The sequence below is a fragment of the Tachyglossus aculeatus genome, chromosome 14 (genome assembly GCF_015852505.1).
Source record: "Tachyglossus aculeatus isolate mTacAcu1 chromosome 14, mTacAcu1.pri, whole genome shotgun sequence".
Classification (NCBI taxonomy): Eukaryota; Metazoa; Chordata; class Mammalia; order Monotremata; family Tachyglossidae; genus Tachyglossus; species Tachyglossus aculeatus.
This window is the reverse complement of record NC_052079.1, coordinates 38,575,018-38,598,052: the sequence shown is the minus strand read 5'-3', so window position 1 is coordinate 38,598,052 and position 23,035 is coordinate 38,575,018. Positions and strand designations below refer to the sequence as shown.

The 23,035-nt window shown below is 41.3% G+C and overlaps 2 protein-coding genes across 9 annotated transcripts in view; one reads left to right on the top strand and one right to left on the bottom strand.

Annotated features, from left to right (window-relative positions):
• LOC119936604 (uncharacterized protein C3orf20 homolog) overlaps positions 1-14,384 on the top strand; it is a 39,535-nt gene extending 25,151 nt beyond the window's left edge. Inside the window, exons 11-12 of the mRNA XM_038756066.1 lie at positions 8,165-8,307; positions 12,746-14,384. Of these exons, the coding sequence (XP_038611994.1) occupies positions 8,165-8,307; positions 12,746-12,782 (180 nt within the window). The 3' untranslated portion in view covers positions 12,783-14,384. The remainder of the gene's footprint in view (positions 1-8,164; positions 8,308-12,745) is intronic.
• A 3,197-nt stretch (positions 14,385-17,581) lies between these two features.
• Positions 17,582-23,035, bottom strand: part of VEZT (vezatin, adherens junctions transmembrane protein) — a 49,809-nt gene continuing 44,355 nt past the window's right edge. For 6 of the 8 annotated variants that reach the window (XM_038756506.1, XM_038756507.1, XM_038756508.1 and 3 more), the window contains exons 10-12: positions 22,604-22,704; positions 21,234-21,441; positions 17,582-18,860 (exon numbers count right to left, since the gene is read on the bottom strand). In XM_038756506.1, coding sequence (XP_038612434.1) covers positions 18,223-18,860; positions 21,234-21,441; positions 22,604-22,704 — 947 coding nt within the window. In that variant the 3' untranslated portion in view covers positions 17,582-18,222. Of the gene's footprint in view, positions 18,861-19,475; positions 20,025-21,233; positions 21,442-22,603; positions 22,705-23,035 lie in introns of those variants that run through there. The other 2 variants (XM_038756512.1, XM_038756513.1) reach the window with 1 other exon arrangement.

The following is a 23,035-nucleotide window of genomic DNA, read 5'->3' as shown; positions in this document are numbered from 1 at the left end:
AAACATATATACATATATTCATTCATTCAGTCAGTCGTATTTATTGAGCACTTACTGTGTGCAGAGCACTGTACTAAGCGCTTGGGAAGTACAAGTTGGCAACATATAGATACAGTCCCTACCCAACAGTGGGCTCACAGTCTAGAAGGGGGAGACAGAGAACAAAACATATTAACAAAATAAAATAAATAGAATACATATGTACAAATAAAATAGAGTAATAAATACATACAAACATACATACATATATACAGGTGTGAGCCCCTTATATACAGGTATATATATACAGGTAGCAGCAGATAAGTATCTGCTGAAGGGGCGAAGGTAAAGCCTTCCCCCCCGATACTGAACTGCTAATTTTGGGTGGGGAGCGATTGCCACCTCCACTTCCACGAGGGTCAGCACTTGTCATCCAAGCCCCTAATGACCTTTTAACGGATGTGGTTGTGTTTTCACTAGATGACACTGTTGATCCACGTAAAATGCATAAGGCTCCCACTCACAGGATAGAAAATGTGACCCTAAAAGGTCAGAACAATCAGGGAAGCATCCCAAGTGGCTCTGTAGCAGTCTTTAACATCATCATCATCATCATCAATCGTATTTATTGAGCGCTTACTACGTGCAGAGCACTGTACTAAGCGCTTGGGAAGTACAAATTGGCAACATATAGAGACAGCCCCTACCCAACAGGGGGCTAACAGTCTAAAAGGGGGAGACAGAGAACAAAACCAAACATACTAACAAAATAAAATAAATAGAATAGATAGGTGCCAATAAAATAAATAAATAGAGTAATAAATATGTACAAACATATATACATATATACAGGTGCTGTGGGGAAGGGATGCCAGGCAAGGGGAAATCTCACTCCTGGGCAGGCTCTTTGGAGGACAAAGCCATCTCTACCCACTGAGAATCAATCAATCAATCGTATTTATTGAGCGCTTACTATGTGCAGAGCACTGTACTAAGCGCTTGGGAAGTACAAATTGGCAACACATAGAGACAAAGAGACATAGAGAGAGAATTTGTCCGCCAGACAAAGCAAACAAAGGCCTGAGGCGGCAGCAACCTGACCCCACTTCTGATTTTGCCTCACACATGTGGTGTTTTCATTGTGGGGTGTATAGATACAGCCAGGCCCCTGTTCTGCCCACTTGACCACCCCGTTTATCTAAATCTCAGGAAAATCTGGTCCTTTTAGCCAACGGTGAGTTTCTTTTAAAAAAAAACAGCCACATTTTCAAACATTCATTAGCAAATTAATCTCAGTGTACATCAGTGGTACATCCTGACACATTAGGATACCATATGGCAGAATTGGGTGACAGTAATTTGCACTGGTAATTAGTGGAGTGGAACCTTAACGAAAGGCCTTTGGGCGTCAGTAAAATTTACTTTTAAGCTTTTAGTCTTCAAATGACTCTGAATCTCTCGAGTAAACTTTCTTCTCCAAGCCCTTTCGGAAATATTGCGGAGCCCGATGAAACCCTCTGAATAAACTGTGACATCGTGCCTGAATGTAGTACCCTTCAATATAAGGAACATACCTTGTTTTGGATTTGCAATGTGGGGGAAAAAAGGCTTAAAGGGCCCAAGAACTGCATTACTGGTCCTCTACCTGCAGGACTTATATATACCTGTATATATGTTTGTACATATTTATTACTCTATTTATTTATTTTACTTGTACATATCTATTTATTTTATTTTGTTAGTATGTTTGGTTTTGTTCTCTGTCTCCCCCTTTTAGACTGTGAGCCCACTGTTGGGTAGGGACTGTCTCTATATGTTGCCAACTTGTACTTCCCAAGTGCTTAGTACAGTGCTCTGCACACAGTAAGCGCTCAATAAATATGATTGATTGATTGATTGATTGACTGGAAAATGGGTGGCCACCCTCCCCCTCACCTCCCCAGCCAGCTGTTCACACCTCCTCTTTCCTCTCCCCTGCCCCACTCCAGCCTTGGGCCTGACCACTTAGCCAGGAGATGGAGGAGAACACTATCAGGGGTGTTCAGCAAATTGTAAAAAGAGCTTGGCTCATCATTATCAACAATAATAATATATTTATTTATTAATTAATATATTTAATATTTATTGAACCCTTATTGTGTGCACAGCACTGTACTAAGCACTTGGTAGAGTCCAACTCAACAGTTTGTAGATACATTCCCCGCCTACGAGTTTACAGTCTAGAGGAGGAGGTAGACATTACTGTAACTAAATAATTTAAAATATAATTTGTAGACATGTAAAAATAGGGAAGTGGATAGAACAAGGGCCTGGGGGTCAGAAGAACCTGGGTTCTAATCCTGGTTTTACCCTTTGTCTCCTGTCTGATCTTGGGCAAGCCGCTTAACTTCTCTGTGCCTCAGTTCCCTCATCAATCAATCAATCGTATTTATTGCGCGCTTACTGTGTGCAGACCACTTTACTAAGCGCTTGGGAAGTACAAGTTAGCAACATATAGAGACAGTCCCTACCCAACAGTGGGCTCACAGTCTAAAAGGGGGAGACAGAGATCAAAACCAAACATACTAACAAAATAAAATAAATAGAATAGATATGTACAAGTCTGTACAATGGGAATTAAGACTGTATGCCCTATGGGGGACAGGGACTATATCCAACCTGCACCTACCCCAGTACTTACTACAGTGCTTGGCACATAGTAAGCACTTAAATACCACAATTATTATTATTATACCACTAAATTTATACCATAATGCCATATAAATACATGAATGAATGAATATTATAGATCTATTTCTCCCCCAAGCCAATGAGGGAATTTTCATCAAATAAGAAAACTGGAAGGAATCTTTAAGGAGCCCAACTTTTTCTCATGACTCTTTTCTTTCCCCTCCCCTCATCTCCAACCCCCCCCCCCCCCCCCCCCCCCCCAAAAAAAAGGACTAGTTCTGAAATGTTGTGAAACTTTACGAATAGGTAAAGTTGTTAGTTGATGTCTGGGCAAATGTCAAGTTTGCTTTTCTTAATTTTCCCTGGGTGACCTGAAGCTCCCAGTAGACCTAAACCAGATGCTCAGATATTCCTCCCTCCTCTCCAGTCCTGCCTTTCCTGGACATTTCTTCTTTTCTGTCTTGGATCCTAGAGTTTCCTCAGCCACTAGCCTAGACATGCAGAATCAAAAGCTGGAATCTTTTTTAAGTAGAAAAGAAGGTGGAAAAGAGTTTCTATATGAACAAAAGAAAATATTCATAAGTACCTAAGCAGTATCAGTTGCCCTTTAAAGAAAAAGTATTTATTAGCATGTAAAATTAGGCTACCCGATTGCTCCTCTTCCCGAAATTTCCATTCTATGGCCATTCATTTATAAAAAACACAAAGCTCAACGGACTGAATTGTTTGTTGTATAAGACTCCGCATCCAAAAAGGCCACCATTACTCTGCCCAAAGGCCAGTACACATCATCACATTTCCTATTTTAGTGACCACTGTTTAATCTCTAGTTAAACCGAGCCGTGATTTAGTTCCTGACCAAGAAAACTGTTGGAAAAATGTAATTAAACAGTCACCATTAATCAAAGCCACTAAACGTCTTTGTAGTAGTAAAGCTATGTTTACACAGCCTTTATAAACAGTATTCTAAATGTCTCTGACCAAACTGTGTATTTCAGAAGCAACACAGTGTGGGTGGGAGTTGGCTCCGTGTAGCAACTGCTTGTGCCTGATGGTGGAATTTGTTTTCCGCTATCTGGACGGGCTCAACCCCTTCCCTACCCCTTCTCCTTCCTTTATGTAATTTAAATCTTGTGCCCAAAGGTGCCAGGGAGATGGGACCAAACTTGTCAAGGCCCGTGCAATAGTCATCCTAAAAGAAACTTACATATTATGAAAAAACGACAAAAAAAACCACTTTATTTGCTAGCTTTAGCAATGTCAGGATAGCCTTTTCGTTTGATGTTCTTTGAAGACCGAAATTCAATGGAGTGAGTTACTGCTGTGTGGTTAGGAAAGAAAATTCATTAGACAGGTGTCTGAACCATTTTATAAGACTAGGGGGACCATTAAGGGCTAGCGTACAATTCAGTCAGTTCCACCGGCACGCGTATTTTCACTCTGGATTTTGACTAGCTGGTTGTTGGGGAAGTAGGAGTCCCTCGTCTGATAATGTGAGCCTATCTGGAGATGGCAGGTTGCAATCCATACATGGTTTTTATTGGGTGCTTATTGTGTGCAGAGCCCTGTACTATCATCATCAATCGTATTTACTGAGCGCTTACTATGTGCAGAGCACAGTACTAAGTGCTTGGGAAGTACAAATTGGCAACATATAGAGACAATCCCTACCCAACAGTGGGCTCACAGTCTTGGGAGCATAACGTGGCTCAGTGGAAAGAGCACAGGCTTTGGAGTCAGAGGTCATGGGTTCAAATCCCAGCTCCGCCAATTGCCAGCTGTGTGACTTTGGGCAAGTCACTTAACTTCTCTGTGCCTCAGTTCCCTCATCTGTAAAATGGGGATTAAGATTGTGAGCCCCACGTGGGACAACCTGATCACCTTGTATCCCCCCCCCCCCCCCCAGCGCTTAGAACAGGGCTTTGGACATAGTAAGCGCTTAACAAATACCATTATTATTATTATATTATAATAGAGGTGGTAGTTATGATTTCTGTCTACAAGGAGCCTCAGCGTCTGATGGAGCCCCTCATGTGTATGTGTGCGGTGCCACGTGCATGGGTCTGTGGCGCTTTTTACTTAACCCAGAGTTTTGCAAAAACACAATCTTTGTACTGTAGGAGAGTTGTGTGCTCTGGTTGCCATGGTTTCCAGAGACCCCTCAGAGACAGCCAGGTGCCCTTAGGTACCATGGAAATGTGATGGATGCAGTTTGACTGAGGAGATTTTGCTGAGACCATCACTCTCCTAAATATTTGAATGTGCCTGTTAGCCTTCATCATCATCATCATCATCATCATCAATCGTATTTATTGAGCGCTTACTATGTGCAGAGCACTGTACTAAGCGCTTGGGAAGTACAAATTGGCAACATATAGAGACAGTCCCTACCCAACAGTGGGCTCACAGTCTAAAAGGGGGAGACAGAGAACAGAAACAAAACCAAACATACTAACAAAATAAAATAAATAGAATAGATATGTACAAGTAAAATAAATTAATAAATAGAGTAATAAATATGTACAAACATATATACATATATACAGGTGCTGTGGGGAAGGGAAGGAGGTAAGATGTGGGGGATGGAGAGGGGGACGAGGGGGAGAGGAGGGAAGGGGCTCAGTCTGGGAAGGCCTCCTGGAGGAGGTGAGCTCTCAGCAGGGCCTTGAAGGGAGGAAGAGAGCTAGCTTGGCGGAGGGGCAGAGGGAGGGCATTCCAGGCCCGGGGGATGACGTGGGCCGGGGGTCGATGGCGGGACAGGCGAGAACGAGGTACGGTGAGGAGATCAGCGGTGGAGGAGCGGAGGTTGCGGGCTGGGCTGGAGAAGGAGAGAAGGGAGGTGAGGTAGGAGGGGGCGAGGGGATGGACAGCCTTGAAGCCCAGGGTGAGGAGTTTCTGCCTGATGCGCAGATTGATTGGTAGCCACTGCCCATCAAAACTAGATGACTTGAATCTCTCTAGAAGACACTGGATTTCTACAGTGTTTACCACAATTTCCCAATGCCCTAGTCTTCCCCTAGCAACAGTGGATCCTGCAGACAATTACTGGATCACTGCTTACTTACCACCATCTAGAGGTTAAACCTTCATTAAAAAAAAGGCCACGCAAGGCCATTTAACTGCTTCTGACTTCTTATTAGTCCTTGTACGTGAATAGCTAGTTCAGTATTACCGAACTTCCTTTAAAAACAGCAAAGACTCTAAGCCGGTTAGCTTTACTTAGGCAGATAAGCAAAAAAAGCACTCTACCATCTGAGTAACTGCAGCTGTTCAAGGGCTATAATAAAAAGTGGACCGTAAACACACTTCCTGGTAATACACTTCATTTAACATCCCAACTGCAAAATGCAGGCTGAGTCGCGCAAAAGCAATTACTGAGTCCGTTCTACAGAACTACAGATCAATGTGCAAATGATGTTGTAGACATAAAGTGCAATGTAGTAAAACCAGGATCTCTGCCTGGCTCAGTTATCCGACCTCAGGAATAACAACGACGATTATGGCATTTGTTAAGCACATACTAAATGCCAAGCCTCGGTGTAGACACAATATATGCTGATTGGACACAATCTCTGCCTGATGTGAGGTTCACAGTCTAATCAATCGTATTTATTGAGCGCTTACTTTGTGCAGAGCACTGGACTAAGTGCTTGGGAAGTACAAGTTGGCAACATATACAGTCCCTACCCAACAGTGGGCTCACAGTCGAAAAGGGGGAGACAGAGAACAAAACCAAACATCCTAACCAAATAAAATAAATAGAATAGAAAGAGGGGAGAAAGGTATTTAATCCTCATTTTACAGAGGAAGAAACCGAGGCACGGAGAGGTTAAGTAATTTGCCCAAAGCTATGCAGCAGGCCAGTGGTGAGGTGGTACTAGAACCTGGTTCTCCTGATTCTCGGTCCTGCGTTCCTTCCACTTGGTCATGCCAGAAGGCTTCATTCATCTGCATCCTTTTCTGTCCTTCTCAGAGGCAATTTGAAAACTATTCTCCCTTCCACTTAGACTGTGAGCCCCATATGGGACTGTGTCCAACCTGATTATCCTGCGTCTTCCCCAGCGTTTAGTACAGCGCTTGGCACACAGTAAGCCCTTAACAAATACCATAAAAAAAACTCAGACCTAGAAGTTTTCTTTAATCTACTGGAGAAAGAAAGAGGGGAAAATGAAACCAGTTTCAAACGCTCACACTCCATTATGGGCTTCTTCAGTTTCCGTACACAGGCCACGATAATCACACCTACACATTTCCATAAGTAGACATCCTTCTATAAGCACATGAGCTTTCTGGGGCTTAGGCCTGCCTACTTACCATCCATCACACCCTCACCCTCTCATCCGTATTCCCCCTTTTAGACTGTGAGCCCACTGTTGGGTAGGGACTGTCTCTATATGTTGCCAATTTGTACTTCCCAAGAGCTTAGTCCAGCGCTCTGCACATAGTAAGCGCTCAATAAATACGATTGATGATGATGATGGTCACACACAGCAGGCCATCTGGGAAGACTGTTAGAGCATAATTACTAGGAGGAAGAAGAAGAAGGAACATGGTCCGAGGCCCCTCTCCTCTTGAATTTAAAAGCTGTGCCTTGCTTGCCGGATGGGTCTCATTCCCAGAAGATTCTGGGAGATGTTGTTCCCCTACCACAAAGGAGGAAGCAGTGGCATTTGATCTCTTTTGACTTCAGTTTCAGCCTTCAATAAGAGACGACACGTTTCTACGACCAGGTGCTCTCATGAGAGGCAGCATGGCTCAGTGGAAAGAGCCCGGGCTTTGGAGTCGGAGGTCATGGGTTCAAACCCCGGCTCCACCACTTGTCAGCTGTGTGGCTTTGGACAAGTCACTTAACTTCTCTGGGCCTCAGCTCATCTGTAAAATGGGGATTAAGCCTGTGAGCCCCCCCGTGGGACAACCTGATCACCTTGTAACCTTCCCAGCGCTTAGAACAGTGCTTTACACATAATAATAATAATAATAGCATTTATTAAGCACTTACTATGTGCAAAGCACTGTTCTAAGCGCTGGGGAGAATACAAAGTGATCAGGTTGTCCCATGTGGGGCTCACAGTCTTAATCCCCATTTTACAGATGAGGGAACTGAGGCCCAGAGAAGTGAAGTGACTTGCCCGAAGTCACACAGTTGACAAGTGGCGGAGCCGCGATTTGAACCCATGACCTCTGACTCCAAAGCCCGGGCTCTTTCCACTGAGCCACGCTGCTTCTAAGCACTTAATAAATGCCATCATTATTATTATTATTATATACTCTATTGGCCTGCACAGGACATTGTCTAGTCAACGCAGGGCAAGTCCACCTATTCCTGGATCATGACAAGAGGTGGAAACAAACAAGTTCTGGTGGTCGGATTGAAGCTTAACATCAGAATTCTAGCAAATGACCTAAATAGCTCATATTCACTTTTCCACTCACTTACCAAAATGTCATTTTTTGAAATTGCAGAAATTCACTTCTCAAAAGCCCCTGAAAACTGTTGAATTTTTATCTTTTTCAGATGTACATTCAGGGAAGACTGTTATTCGCTAATTATATCTTCAACGGTTATAGTACATCAGCTAAAGACCTTCAGAAACAAATTGTGAAGTCGAGGAGTGATTATAAAACGGGTTTCTGCCTGCCTGATGATTTCAGATTCAGGTAACACTATTTGTGTCCATCGCATCTAACTTTTTTTGGGAAGTTGGCTTCATTTGAATTTGAAAAAAAAAAAGATCAGGGTGGGGGGAGAAAAAGATAGGTTGGACCCCAAAAATGTACCTGTAACTCACCAGAGGACTCTCTCCAAAGTGCACACTTGGACACCTTTGACAAATTCAATCAATCGTATTTATTGAGCGCTTACTGTGTGCAGAGCACTGTACTAAGCGCTTGGGAAGTACAAGTTGGCAACATATAGAGACAGTCCCTACCCAACCGTGGGCTCACAGTCTAAAATTCGGGGAATGTCTTTTTGGGCAAATTAAAGGACCAGATCCACCGTCCTCTTTGGTTTATTCCTGTAACCGGAGTGAAAGCAAAAATCATTTCTATAGGTAGGAAGTTGAATTTGTCTCCCCTGACTGCAGTAGGTCTTCACTTTCTGTCCTGAACATAGTTGTTGTCAGACCAGGTAAGTAAAATGATTTATTTATTTATTTTACTTGTACATATCTATTCTATTTATTTTATTTTGTTAGTACGTTTGGTTTTGTTCTCTGTCTCCCCCTTTTAGACTGTGAGCCCACTGCTGGGTAGGGACTGTCTCTATATGTTGCCAACTTGGACTTCCCAAGCGCTTAGTCCAGTGCTCTGCACACCGTAAGCGCTCAATAAATACGATTGATGATGATGATGATGATGATTAGGATGCTTTTGCTAACTGGTGGTTCCTCAAGGGGGTGAAAATGGAACTTTTGGATCCAAGTCACAGTTTTCTGTGTGTGCACGTTCACCTGGTACCCCTGGAACGCGCGGGTTGTGCGTTTTTGCAAATCCCACATAAACAGTTATGTTGTAGTATTCACCATGGCCGATGCCACATATGTACGCAAAAATTGTTTCATCTGGATTCAAACAGGTTCGTGTGATTGAATGACTGCTCTCTAATTCCTGAACAACATTCTAGTCAAAGCACATGGTGAAAATGTGGCTTGGCAGAACTGAGTCGGGGTGGGAGAAGGAAGGAAGAAGTACTTTATTGAATGCCTGAAAACATCACTTAAGCGTATGTCACTAAATCAAAACCTGGGCATGCTATCACCCAGAAATCACAAAAATACTAGAGGAATGCTAGGCATTTCAATCTTTCACACATCCTCGATTTTATTACATTTTCTATTAATTTTCTTCCTTGGGGAAAATCATGGAAGACTTTTTTTGGCGGACAAACTCCTTTAAAGAAAACTTAAAAGTAGCTTTAAATCTTTAAAACCGGATTGAATTATCAGGGACGGATTACTGCCCAAACCAAAACAAAATTTTTTAATTTTAATGGGAATGTTTCCTTGCATTCAAGGGGAAACAAAATCTAGATGAGTATTTTCCCACACTCCACCTAATTCCACACCTCTGACATTGAGAAATGATTTTGCAGAGAGAAGGGGAAACTAATAGTTGTAAATGATGAAAAAGGAAATTAATTCCAGGGTGTCTCATTGAATTGCACGGTTGGGAGTTTAAGAGCTGAGAACTCATCACGCATTTGGATTTTATTTGCCCTGTTCATGTGGCCTTGCTACCTTCCAACAGTCACAGATATATACAAAGACAAAATTTCTAGGGGAATATAATATGGATTATTTGGCAAAAGTAAGAATAGTTAATATTCTCTTTGACTTTACTAGTGTGTTTTGACTTGTAAAAGTGACATAATTAATGTCCATTCCCTCAGTGGGTAGCAGGGGAATAGGTAGTCGGTTGTGGAAAGATCGAAAGCCAATCCCAGAAAGAATGCGGAAGAGAAACATGGAGCTACACTTCACTGGCTTCATTTTGTCTCTTATCAACCGTATCGATAAGCAAATCAATAATCACCAAACTCCAGCATCAGCATCAGAAGCCAGGGGAGCCTAGAATCTCACAGCTTTTTTTTTTAATGGCATTTATTAAGCGCTTACTATGTGCAAAGCACTGTTCTAAGCGCTAGGGAGGTTACAAGGTGATCAGGTTGTCCCACAGGGGGCTCACAGTCATAATCCCCATTTTACAGGTGAGGTAACTGAGGCACAGAGAAGTGACTTGCCCAAAGTCACACGGCGGAGCCGGGATTTGAACCCATGACCTCTGACTCCAAAGCCCGGGCTCTTTCCACCGAGCCACGCTGCTTCTCCACAGTTGGGCAGACCACTGGCTAGGCAGGGGACTGGGGAGAGATCATTTATTCATTCATGCGTATTTATTGAGCGCTTACCGTGTGCAGAGCACTGTACTGAGCGCTTGGGAAGTACAAGTTGGCAACATATAGAGACGGTCCCTACCCAACAGCAGGCTCACAGTCTAGAAGAATGTGTCATATTATAGTCTCCCAAGTGCTTAATACAGTGCTCTGCACACAGTAAGTGCTCAATAAATACAACTGACTGACTCCAACTACCTTCACCACAATTTCCATCCTCCACTTGGTGCAAGCGCCTTGTGGGCCGGGAACGTGTCTCAGTCTTCTGTTGTACTATTGCAAACACTTAGTACAGTGCATTGCATTTAAGGGATACCAAATAAATGCCATTACCACTACTACTGCAGTTACTATTACTACCACCCACTTAGATTGTAAGCTCCTTGTGGGCAGGGAACATGTCTACCAACTCTGTAATACTGTACTCTCCCAAGCACTTAGTGTAGTGCTCGGCACACAGAACGTGCTCAATAAATCCCACGGATTGATCCAGCGCTTAGAAAGGTGCTTTGCACATAGTAAGCGCTTAATAAATGCCATTATTATTATTATTATTACTACTGTTACTCTGTCTCCCACTGAGCCCTTCTAGGCCTCAAATTAAATCTCTGAATGAAGCCCATTTAGCTTTTCAGGATTTTTAAGAAAACAAGACAGAGAAAGAGAATAAAGAAGAACAGGCTTTAATACAAGAAATAAGAATAGTAAATTCCACTGATTAAAATATAGCCTTGAAGCCACAACTGCCTAGTAATGGAAAATTATCCATAAAACAGTGAACCCAAGTTGACAAAGATGGTTTTAAGAAACTACTGTGGTAGAAACAACAACAAAAAATAACCAGTTTAACAATCAAGTCTTCAGAGATACATATTTTCAACCAGGTTAAGAAACATATAAAACATAGGGTAGATCCAACTGCTGTGATTCCCTTCAGGAATACTCACAAATAATACCTTCAATGACCATTCCAACTATTCAGCACCCACCCTATCTTTGTAGAAAATCGGTAGAAAATAAGTTTCAACTCATTAGAACAGTAAGAATCTCTGTACTTTCGGGATTTAGACAGGGCCAAAGAATATGAAAATGTATGCCAAGTGCCAACAAGTGACCATTTATATTAGGGAGACTAAATGGACTTGAGAAACTTCCAGTCCCTGCGGGAATAAGGGAAGGGTGCAAGAATTTATGAGCTAGCGCTATTTGACCACTCCATTCCTGTATCACAGATATTTTGAAAGATTAAAGCTTATCTACAATGTTTGTATGTGAGAAAGTCAAATCAGACGAAGTCTCACTGGCAGGTAAGCATCTGCTTTTTCCATTCCCAATGCAGGAGTAACCGGTTCCATCATCAATTCCTTTGATCTAGAGGATAGCCATATAAAAAGTAGCAAAAAGATGGTACGATATTTTTAAAATGAATTCATAGGGCAATACGAAGATAGTTTTCAAATAAAGAATTTGGTTTCCTGGGGTCAAAATCCGAACAGGACCAAAAAGGACACACCTTTGTCCATAAAAAACTCCTCAGTGATCCTCAGAATTGTGTCTGCAGGTAAGCAGGAGATGCCCAACTGGCGACCTGATCTTAAACATCTGAATGGACTTGGAGTGGGTGACAAGGTGTGGGGAGGAAAAGAAGTCAGAGAAGCAATAGTCTTTAATTATTTGATAAAATCTCAAGAGACCACGCTTCCACTCGGATGTCTCCCGTCTACGGATGACACGTAGGAGAAAGCTTTTTTTTTTTTTTACAGAGGTAAATGTCACCACCCCACCAAGGCAGTGAAACCACACTTTGAAATGGAATATTGGTATCGGATGATGGAACAAAGGAAAACAATCCTAGGTTTTGATTCAGGGTTCAAAGAATGGGGGAAATAGTGGAAGAGGAAGGAGGTGTAAGGCGTCCCGTGTAAGAAGAATTTAATAGAAAGAAAGCGGTAGAGAAGAACTGATCAGGTGGGTTAAATGGCTCAGAGCAAAACATAGCGGGAAGGACAGTCAGCTAATTCCTAATGTTTTTAGCCCAGAGCAAGGTTAATTTAAAAAAAAGGTAGTGAAACCTGTATTCTTAAAACCATCAGGGTCTACTGAAATCCAAGCTGGACCATAGGAGATGTTCCCTTATTACTATACTATACTTTATTACTATAATTGATGGCTAACTGGGCCTTTTATTTCTTTTCTCATTAGCAGTCATGCGGACGACTTTACATTGGCTTCCAGTTAAACAAGTTCATGTCACAAATACTTTAAGACAAAATCGTGAAGACAATAACCAATGAACACAAAGTATCTTCACGCTGCTTCATTCAGAACACAAAGCCAGTGGTCAGTCAACTGACAGATTACAACTTCTCCTCTTGGCAACCTGCCGTCATCTTTTGGAGAAGATCTCCATTTTTCTTTCATTACCACTGTATATTTCTAAAAGACTTAGCCTACAGTGAACGTGAATAAAAACAAAAGCTGCAACTGGAGTTTAAGAACATACGATTATACTAAGGAAGGAAGACAGCATTAAAGCTCACAGGGCAAGCTTCTGCTGGGACAAAGGAGAGCAGTTCCATTTCAGTAACTTTTAGCCACCAAGTTCCAGCTGCTAAATGAAGCAGATGGAAGTATATACACCGTATAAAGCCTCGCGAATGAAGATATAGTCATTTCTGCCACAATTTGCGTTTTCACTATGCATTTTGGCAAAACGAAGGGATGTTCTTCCAACCACATGCGTGTCCGGGTACCGCACCCCAGGTTATCGGAAGTAATGGTGTGTTCGTGTGTGCGCATACACACACATAGGACGTGGGGTGAGAACGACACTGTAAGTTTCCTTTAATGCAGTCTCCACATTATAGGACAACCAGGCAGGTATGCAGATTTTCTGTGATATTAGTCATTGATCACCCTGAAATCAGAATATCTTATTTAAACTCAATATGGCTACCTACTGCCCTATGAAAGATACTGCCAGCCAGGGCATCCAGTTCTTGGAAAGCCCCCGGTAATTCAAATTTGTTTCCTTCTTTTTTTGACCTGCAAGCATTTCAAATAAAATCACTTGCTCAAGAAAGATTCCAATTCAGCCTTCCAGAAAATGGATCCTTCTGAATCCAGGCTTTCCTTCGGCTCCTTTGGAAGGACTAATTTTGATCCTGGCAGGGCCTCCAATTGCAGAACTTCAAGGAAGGGTTAGAAATGAACAGCAATAACTTGGCACCCATGCAAGTGTTCTTGAATCTAAAGCCCTAGAATATAAATTATCAAACACCCGAAACTGGTGTCCAGCATTCAGCACTGCTGGAGAATTGAAGTAAATTTTATTGGTCTCATTAGGAATTTAAGAACTTTTTTTTAATAAAAAGATAAACTGCCCAACTAAAATGACTGGCAAAACAAAAAGAATCATGAGTTAACTTGTTCTCATGCTTTTAAAAAGTGAGAGAATACAAAGCCTTAGATTCATACACTTACAAAAGTACAGTTCAATTGAAGGTTTTTTCTAACAAATATGGACAAGATTATCTAATATTTCAGAGACACGCCATATGTGGCTTAGTTTTAAATACCTACAACAGCCATCTAAATTTAATTATATCAATGTTGTGAACAATAGGTACATTTATGAAACTGGCTGTAACTGGGAAAAATTAAATATTCCCAAGCATTCTTCCCCAATTGCCTATTTATCTCATGTCACAAAACTGAAAAAAAAATTGACCTGTCAATTTCAAACCTCCTTTTTAACCAAATTTTGCTTTTGTATTTAATATAAAAAATTTATGGGATTTAACGTCTATTCACTAAAATAGTGCAAAATTGGTTACTTAAAGAACACATTTAATTCTTGCAAGTTTTTTCATTTGGAGATAAATGTATAAACCTATCAGAAATATGTTTCTTATATTTCTAAAATACAAAATAAGGCTTTAACACTTTATCTTTTCTGGCTGATCAGTGGCAAAATGATTGTAGAAGCGATTTTCACAATCCTCCAGTGCTGTGACTGGCCTAAAATTTAGGTCACCCAGTTTGACACTGAACCTTGATTTTTGTTACTAAGTAAACTAAGTGTAATGCACTTGACCTTCTTCAACACCACATATTTATTCCAGATTTCTGTTTATGGCCTCGAGAGTTTCCTGCTGTTCTTTTAAGTAACTGAGTTTTGAAGAGGCCAGAAATAATCATGATAACCTCTACTATCTTAATCTGAAAAAGTTTCCCTAAAGAATTATTATTAAGGAAGGTATTTGGAAATAGCATTAGGGCTATTTTTAAGAATCAAGGCCTAAGGGGAAAAAAACCCCAATCAACTTATTAAATTGATTGAAATACATGTCTTCTGTTACTTGGTTGTTGCAAAATAAAATTCCATACATGGCACATTCATTTTTTGCTAAAACTATTCTGACCGTAATCATATGTTTGGTAAAACTGTTAATAAAAATGAAAACCCAACTTATAGCACTGATACAAGTTTACTGATGCTCACTTACCATCAATAGCATCATTGTTTTGACACTGCTCAGTGTGGAAAGGCTGTTTAAAATTTTAGGGCAGATAAATTTTTTGAGATCTTATCGGTAGAGTTGATATATAGTGTGTGTATATACTATATACATTCAATTCCATATATGTACCCACTCTCTTAAATGCAGAAATGGTATAGTGTATAGCACATAAATACAGGGAACACAGTAAATAAAACCAAATATTTTGAAAGGAGTACAATCACAGTCTTTTCCTGCTGCTCATGAAGTCTCCATTTGAGAAGGTCTGCAATTCTAATGGTCTGACTTTAAGGTGTTAGGAGTTGCATGCAGAAAAAGAAAAAAAAATCATGCATAGCTGAGACTCCATAATTGATTACATAATTCAATTAACTGTCCATTTAGCGTCCTTATTAGTAAGACTTAGATTGTATGCTTCTCAAGGGCAGGGACCATGTCATTTTCCCTTTACTGTACTTGCCCAAGCATTTAGTACAGTGTACTGAAAGTGCTCAGTAAATACTTCTGAATTGAAGGAATTGTCTTTTTGTTCGGTTGTACTGTGTAATGTATTTGTTCATTTCTTTTTTGTTTAGGTGTTGAAAGTTAACTTTGCCATTGATGCCAAAGATATTCATTTTTAGATCCTGAATACAGTTACGCAAGCTTCAGGGGGAGGAATATTAACAAAAAAACCCCAGCAAGGCCTAGTGGAAAAGGCACACGTAAGCCTGGGCGTCAGGGAATCTAGATTCTAATCTTGCCTCTGCCCCTTGCCTGCTGGGTGACCTCGGACAGATGACAACATCTCTGTGCCTCGATTTCATCATCTGTAAAATAGGGATTCCTTATCTTTTCTCCCTCCCTTGAATGGCGAGCCCCAGGTTGGACAGTGGGTGTATATGACCTGATTAACATGTATCTACTGTGTTGGGCACGTAAGTGCTTTACAAATACACAATTAACCGCAAAGGATGTATCTTTGCAGACCTAAACGGGCAAAAGAGCGAGTTTTTCCCTTCCCTGTGTCCGTCAAGAGCTACCTCTGTGGTTTTCTTCGGCCCCAGGGCTTCTCTCTCAGGAACAGCAACCTGAACCTGGGAATGAAGAATATGGCAGCTGCAGTCCTCTGGGAGCTTAGCACTTGCCCGCTTCTTTTCCTCAGGCTTTCCCAGAGGTCGGCATGGCTGCTATTTTTGTTTCCCAATACTTGTTTTTAAGGAAGACTAAATTCGTTTGGGGAGAAATGAGGTCAGAGAGCATTCTCAGAACCTGATGCAATATAAAATGACTATACTTTTTGTGAGCCTCACTTCCGTTCCTTCTCCCTCGATGGTAAGCTCTTTATGGGCAGGGAGTGTGTCTACCAACTTTGTCGTGCTGCACTCTCCCAAGTGTTTAATACCCCGCTCTACGCACGACATTCAATTAATATCATTGATTGATATTACACTCAATGGCTCTACTTAGAAACTGGGCTCATAGACCAACAGCTCAGAATCAATATACCCAGTGGGATTCCAAGATCTTCATACTTGGGGAATAGCAAGAGAATTCCTGAGAATGGAATTCAAATCATTGATAAAATGGATAACCCTAAAAGGGATGAGCTAGGAACCAAGTAATCCGGTCAGAGAAAAATACATAGCATCTATATCCACGTAGAGCATCTCTGAATCCAATTTTGCAGAGTGTTTTAAAAATTCCTTAGAACATAGTTAAAAAGCTGGTTTGTCCATTTTGTCCAGATACAGGCCTAAGCTGTGACAATCTTAATATGTGTTCCTGGGAGACAAAGTGCGTAAGCCTCCTATCTATGCTGCACAATCCTGCTGCTACCTCCGCCTTCTCCGGATTAGCGCTACACAGGGGATGCCCGTTGACTCAGTTGCTCTTTGGATTAGTATTTTGAATTTGAACGAGTACTGAAATGAGCGAAGAAAGGATATAATATTGAGGAAAACAGAAAGTAAAACTTGTGTTATCCGGCACTCTACCGGCCAGAAAGCTCTAGTAATGGACATTTCTAATCACTTCAGCCCACTGCTCCCTTGTGAGGATTAATATTGGAAGGCAATATTAAACAGGGGGAGACTGATAAAAATTAAATTATATGCTGGAGCTTTCAACCTACATTCTCCCATCTCCCACTGGACACGGCTTTCTTGGGCAGTTTAAACTAGGCAAGCAGAAAGTGTTTTGCTAATCCGATAAGCAAATAGCAGTCGCCTTCAACAACTGGTGCAGACAGGATTTCCCGGCCAGAGACTTGAATTTAAGCCAATCTGTGAACACCTTCTTCCCTCCTATGTCTGCTCCTCTGGGTTCTTCCTCCCTTCAACTAACAGTCCCCTGGAGGGCTTTATATTATGCCTCTGACTAGTCCTTTGTATAACCCATCAAACCCTCCATGCTGGAGCAGTTCCCCGAGGCAATCCCCACCCTTAGGTAAACTTGGATTTTTGGACAAACCAACATCTCCTGCCCCCAGCCTGCCAAGTAACAACGCTTTTACGGGACGTAAACAAAACGGTAGTTTTTCAAAATGAAAATGAACTCCAACTTCACATTTTCCTATAAAAAACACATATGTACAAAATAAATATTGCATCATAGCCCCATGAACTTGGAACTACTTTCTGACCCCAATACACACCAACCGTGGGGATTGCTGAATATTTTCATGTAAAACCTACACCTTCATTTTAGGTGGGCAATGAGCCAATTCGGGATAACTAGTCATTGACTTTAGGAGGCAGTTACTGACCACAAAATAAAGGTAGTAAAAAGGGGCCACCCTTTAGGCTTACGTTCTTTGAAAGAGAATCATACTGCCTTTACAACTGACATTGTTATTCAGGGTAGGGAGTTCAGGTAAGACGAGAAAAATGCATTTCTCATTAAAAGTGATAAAGTTTTGAAAGACTCTCCAAGACCCACTAGTTCGGGCGTTTTTTTTTTTTCTTTTGTTTCATTTTCAGGCCAGCTCTTACCATTCCATTTTGCTTCATGCCCACAGGAATGGGACGAGTCCACTTACAGTAGCCAAATGCATCACACGTAGATGGGTTTCCCAACCGGGATTTTCTCAGGTCCATCTTCCTTTCACGGAACACTTCCTATCTTGATCTCATCAAGATGCTAACTCAACATGGTCTAAATGCCCGTTAGACATAGTCATTCATCTTCTGCCCCTGAATCTTGATTTTTAATTTCTTCCACCCCGTTTTCATTTCTCCAACTCCTATGCTGCTCTTCTTTGACCACTTCCTCTCTTCGATCCACCCACTCCTTCTTGCCCTTCACCCACTCCTCCTCCCGCTCTTCGTCGTCCTCATCCCCAAAAGTCTGCTCCTGCATGGCAGTAAAGGTGAGCGATCTAGCAGCCGCCTGGGCGGCGAGACCAGAAGCGAAGGTGAAATCTGGGGATGCATGAAGCCTTGACAGCCGCTGCTTGACGGAGGGTTTCAATGAGTCGTTGAGCGTCGGCAGGAAATCCTCTACGTCCCCCGTCCCCGGATGCTCAGACTCTCCTCCACTTTCACACTGGTAACACGTTTTTCCTTCGGCCTCTGGGCAGAACCCTTCACCCGGGGTATCTGGATCACCTTTGTCCTCTCCCACCGGGGGACTCTCCGACTGAAATTCAGTCCGACTTACGTCGCTCTCATTCTGAGTGACGTTGGGTTCGGTCTTTTCCTTTTCAGGGTCATCTTCTGTTCTATGACAGTCCCTCCCTGTATCTGTATTTACAGGTGACTCTGAAGTACTTACAGGTTCCGCGGGGTCTACAGGAGATAAGGGTGTCATCACGGCTTAAAAGAAAAAAAAAAAAAGAAAAAAGATAACTAAAGCAATCTGCTACTAATTCAGCACCTAACCAAAATGTGAGATTTAAACCTGTTTTTAAAAGCAAACTTCTCTTCTACTCAAAAAATTCTAATTGCAAAATTGGCATTTGCTGAATGATACTGCCAGAGCCAGAAACCTATACAACTGACACATGAGAGGTGCAGGAAATGAGATAATACATTATCATCATCATCAATCGTATTTATTGAGTGCTTACTATGTGCAGAGCACTGTACTAAGCGCTTGGGAAGTACAAATTGGCATCCTCGCCCTGCTTTGCCCCCTAGCACCGGGATCCATTTAATGCATTTCTTGCCATTTTTCTAATACAGGGGAAAGTGAATAAAATTGTACAGTAATTAGTGATGTAAAGCCGCTGAAACCCCAAGACACAAAACTCTTTTGTTCGTGTGTACTCTTTCAAAGTCAACGATATAATTTCCTTTGATTATGCATCGGGAAAAAAAAACCAGACCCAAACCCAGCCAATATTCACATCTCAAATTTATGTTCTTTTGTTTAGTAAAGCAGAACAGGTTAACGTACAACAATAATGCCACTGACTTCAAAGCCACCTTAAAGCCTTTTAATAATTCCCCGGTAAGAGGAAAGCATATATATCTAAATACATATAGATATATAGATATATATAGGTACCCAGTCTATACATTTTGCAACATTGAAGGGAAACATAAACACTAATGAAATTAAATCTGCATTCAAGATCAACCACCGCACAAAGCACAATGAAGAAACACATATCCATACGGTAGAAGAAGTTGTCCTTGCAAGGGAAATGTGGTTTTATCTAGCCCCTCTTGATGTTAGTAGGCACAGTGAGTCCCATTGCCAGCAACAGGTAGCTTGCTGGGCAGTCTCTCCTCCCAGCATGAGGGGGTTAGAACAACGCGATACTATGAAGCATGACTGAAGAAAAAGAAACTGCTTCTTGAAGAACTGGAGTCTATTTTTTAAAAATTAGTTTTGCAAAACGACAGTGTCCATTTCCAAGAAAAGCTCCCTAAGCTGCAGTAGCTCCACTAGAGAGGCAGCAACAACACAGAAAAACTGGTAACCGCAGGCTCCCGTGAAGAATTTCCCTCTCTAATTCCATTCGGACTTTACCCCTGTAAGCAGAGATGGAAAGAACTCTGGGCGATGTATGGAAATTTTTCATGAGAAAATCATTTATGGCATTAGCAATCTCTCCTCTGAATTGTATCTTCCCACTAGCTAAATTTAGGAGTGATATCAAATATTCCAATGCAAATAAATATCAATACATCCCCAACTACAGCATGGACAGGAGAACAAAAATAATTAACTGCTATGTCTTATCCCAGTTCATTAAAGGAGTGGCATTCACCTTTTAAATGAAGAGGAGTAAAAAAGAAATATGAAAACAGAACACCTGCAGGGAGGAAAGAAGAACACTGCCCCATTTTTAGTCTCCAAATCTTTAGGCTGCAACTTCATTAGCACTTCATTTGTGCACAATTTTGGTACTCCGCTAAGCTAATTAATTAACAGGAAAAGGTGACCTTGTCACCAAGTCATCTCCTGCACAACGGGAAGCTTCTAAAGTCCAATTTGAAGGAAAGAACTACAGGTGATCCGCCTTCATCCACCCAAAACAAGGCCTCAGTGTATATATGTATATATGTTTGTACATATTTTTTACTCTATTTATTTATTTATTTATTTGTACATATCTATTCTATTTATTTTATTTTGTTAGTATGTTTGGTTTTGTTCTCTGTCTCCCCCTTTTAGACTGTGAGCCCACTGTTGGGTAGGGACTGTCTCTATATGTTGCCAATTTGTACTTCCCAAGCGCTTAGTGCAGTGCTCTGCACATAGTAAGCGCTCAATAAATACGATTGATGATGATGATGACGATGATGGGGGGAATCCTACCATTTGGAGGAGGAAGGGAAAGAGACTTTGGGGGGCAAGAGGGGAAACAAGGGCCTCTCCTTTGGGAAAACTCACCTCCTTAGGGAGCCCAATACAGAGCCCCTTTGGGCAAACACCATTGGAACCACGCTCATAGGCTACACACAAAGCTTAGAACTTCAAATTCACCCCACCAATAACTTCCTGCTAGCATTTACAAAATCACTAATGAATGAAGGCTAGGACCATCATTTTCACCTGTGAGTTAGTGTACTACTGGTCAGTACAACATCGCTTCCAAAATAGGAAGGATAAAATGCTGTATTCTCTGATGGATCACCAACACTGGGGCCAAAAATGGCATAGATAAATAAAGCACGGTTTGAGAAAAAACTAAGATATGAATTCCCACAGCTTCCCTTAGTCACCTAAATGCTTACCGTGATCGCTAAATAGAAGCTGCTTCCATTTCTGCCTCTCTGTCTCTGAAGCTTTAAATCCCAGAACTGATTTTAATTCCTGAAGGACTCTTCTGGATTCTTCACGTTCCCGCTTCTGTCTGTCTCTATCTTCTTGAGACAAGTAATAAAAATCTTCTCTCCCCAACTCGTGGTCCAATTCCGAATTGTCCACATATGCTTCTAATTCCTAGCAAAAAAGGGACAGCTTTTTTACCTATAAGTCTAATACATTCATATAATGATGAGTGATATGTTACAATACATTTCAACACTGAAACAACGATGGATAAAATATTCAAAGCAAGGGGAAAAAAGTCACCTTTATTTTTAAAAGGCTAGCAGTTTCCAACAGAAATAGGAAAACCATATGTCTTTATTTTGTCTAGCAGAATTGAATATAGGAGCAGAGAAGTACTCTGTTTATGAGAACGGCAGTATGACCCAGTGGAAAGAGAATGAATCTGGGTGCCAGGAAACCCAAGCTCTAGTCCCAGCTCTGATTGTGTAGCAATGGGCAAATCATTTAACCTCTCTAGGCCTCAGTTTCTCATCTATAAAATGGGGATGATACCCACTGTCCCTTCTTCTTTAATCGTGAACCCCCCTCTTGGGTAAGGCTTGTATGGTTTTCTTGTATCTACAACAGTGCTTTGACACACAGTGTTTAATACATACCATAACTGTTAAATACTATTTAATGTACCAGGGGAAGTGGAAGATGGAAAGGAGACAGGGAGAGATGGGGCGAGAGGAAGTGAGAAAGAGAGAAGTACAGGATCTACAGGGCTCTGCACATAATAAGCGCTCAATAAATGATTGATTTACATAATTAAAAACATTACACAATTTTAAAACAGAATATTTATAAACTGAATCCCAAAGTAAGTACATCTAGGATCCAACTATGTGTTTAACAATGTATACCGACAATCAAGCTACCCAAATATTACAATTAAAAAGTTTCCCCTGCTCTGCTGCATCGAATGAACAATATCAAAAATAACAGAAACCTCACCACAATGATCTACATTTTGAAGGTGTAAATATGCCAATCCTCAGAACTTATGTATATTCATATATTCAATTATACATTCATTATTTATTTTACATCTGTCTCCCTCACTAAAGAATAAACTCCTTGTAGGCAGGGAATAGGTCACTTGCTTGTTTTATTCTTCCCAAGTGCTTAGTACAGTGGCCTGCACATAGTGGATGCTCAATAAGTGCTATTACTACTACTAGTACTACGACCACTACTACTTGGGCCAGGGCTGGTGCAGGTAGTGTTAAGTCACTGGCAGGAACCTAAGAAAAACCAACTTTATTTTTAAAATACGGTGTTTTCTTACCTGCTCTTCAGGAATTGGATCCTTGTCTTCTATATGTAGGGCAGGCTTTAGTGGAGGTACCATGGCACAAAGTGAGTTTTCACAAGCCACATCAGGTTTGCCTTCAAAAGAAGAAGGGAAAAAAATGAGGAAATGTGGGCATTTCAGAATTAAAGGCTGTTTCCCTCACTCTAGTGCTTTACTAATTTAATAGGACAACTGTTTGGAGTAACTTTTTTTCAGATCTAAGGTTTAAATCTGTTAAAACCTTGAGGGTTCGCCACAAGGTACTTGCTCTATTCTGATTTCAAATGCTAGATATGTAATCAAGGTCTTCAATCAATCAAAACCGTTTATTGAGTGCCTACTCTGTGTAGTCTGTGAGCCCGCTGCTGGGTAGGGACCGTCTCTATATCATGCCGACTTATACTTCCTAAGCGCTTAGTACAATGC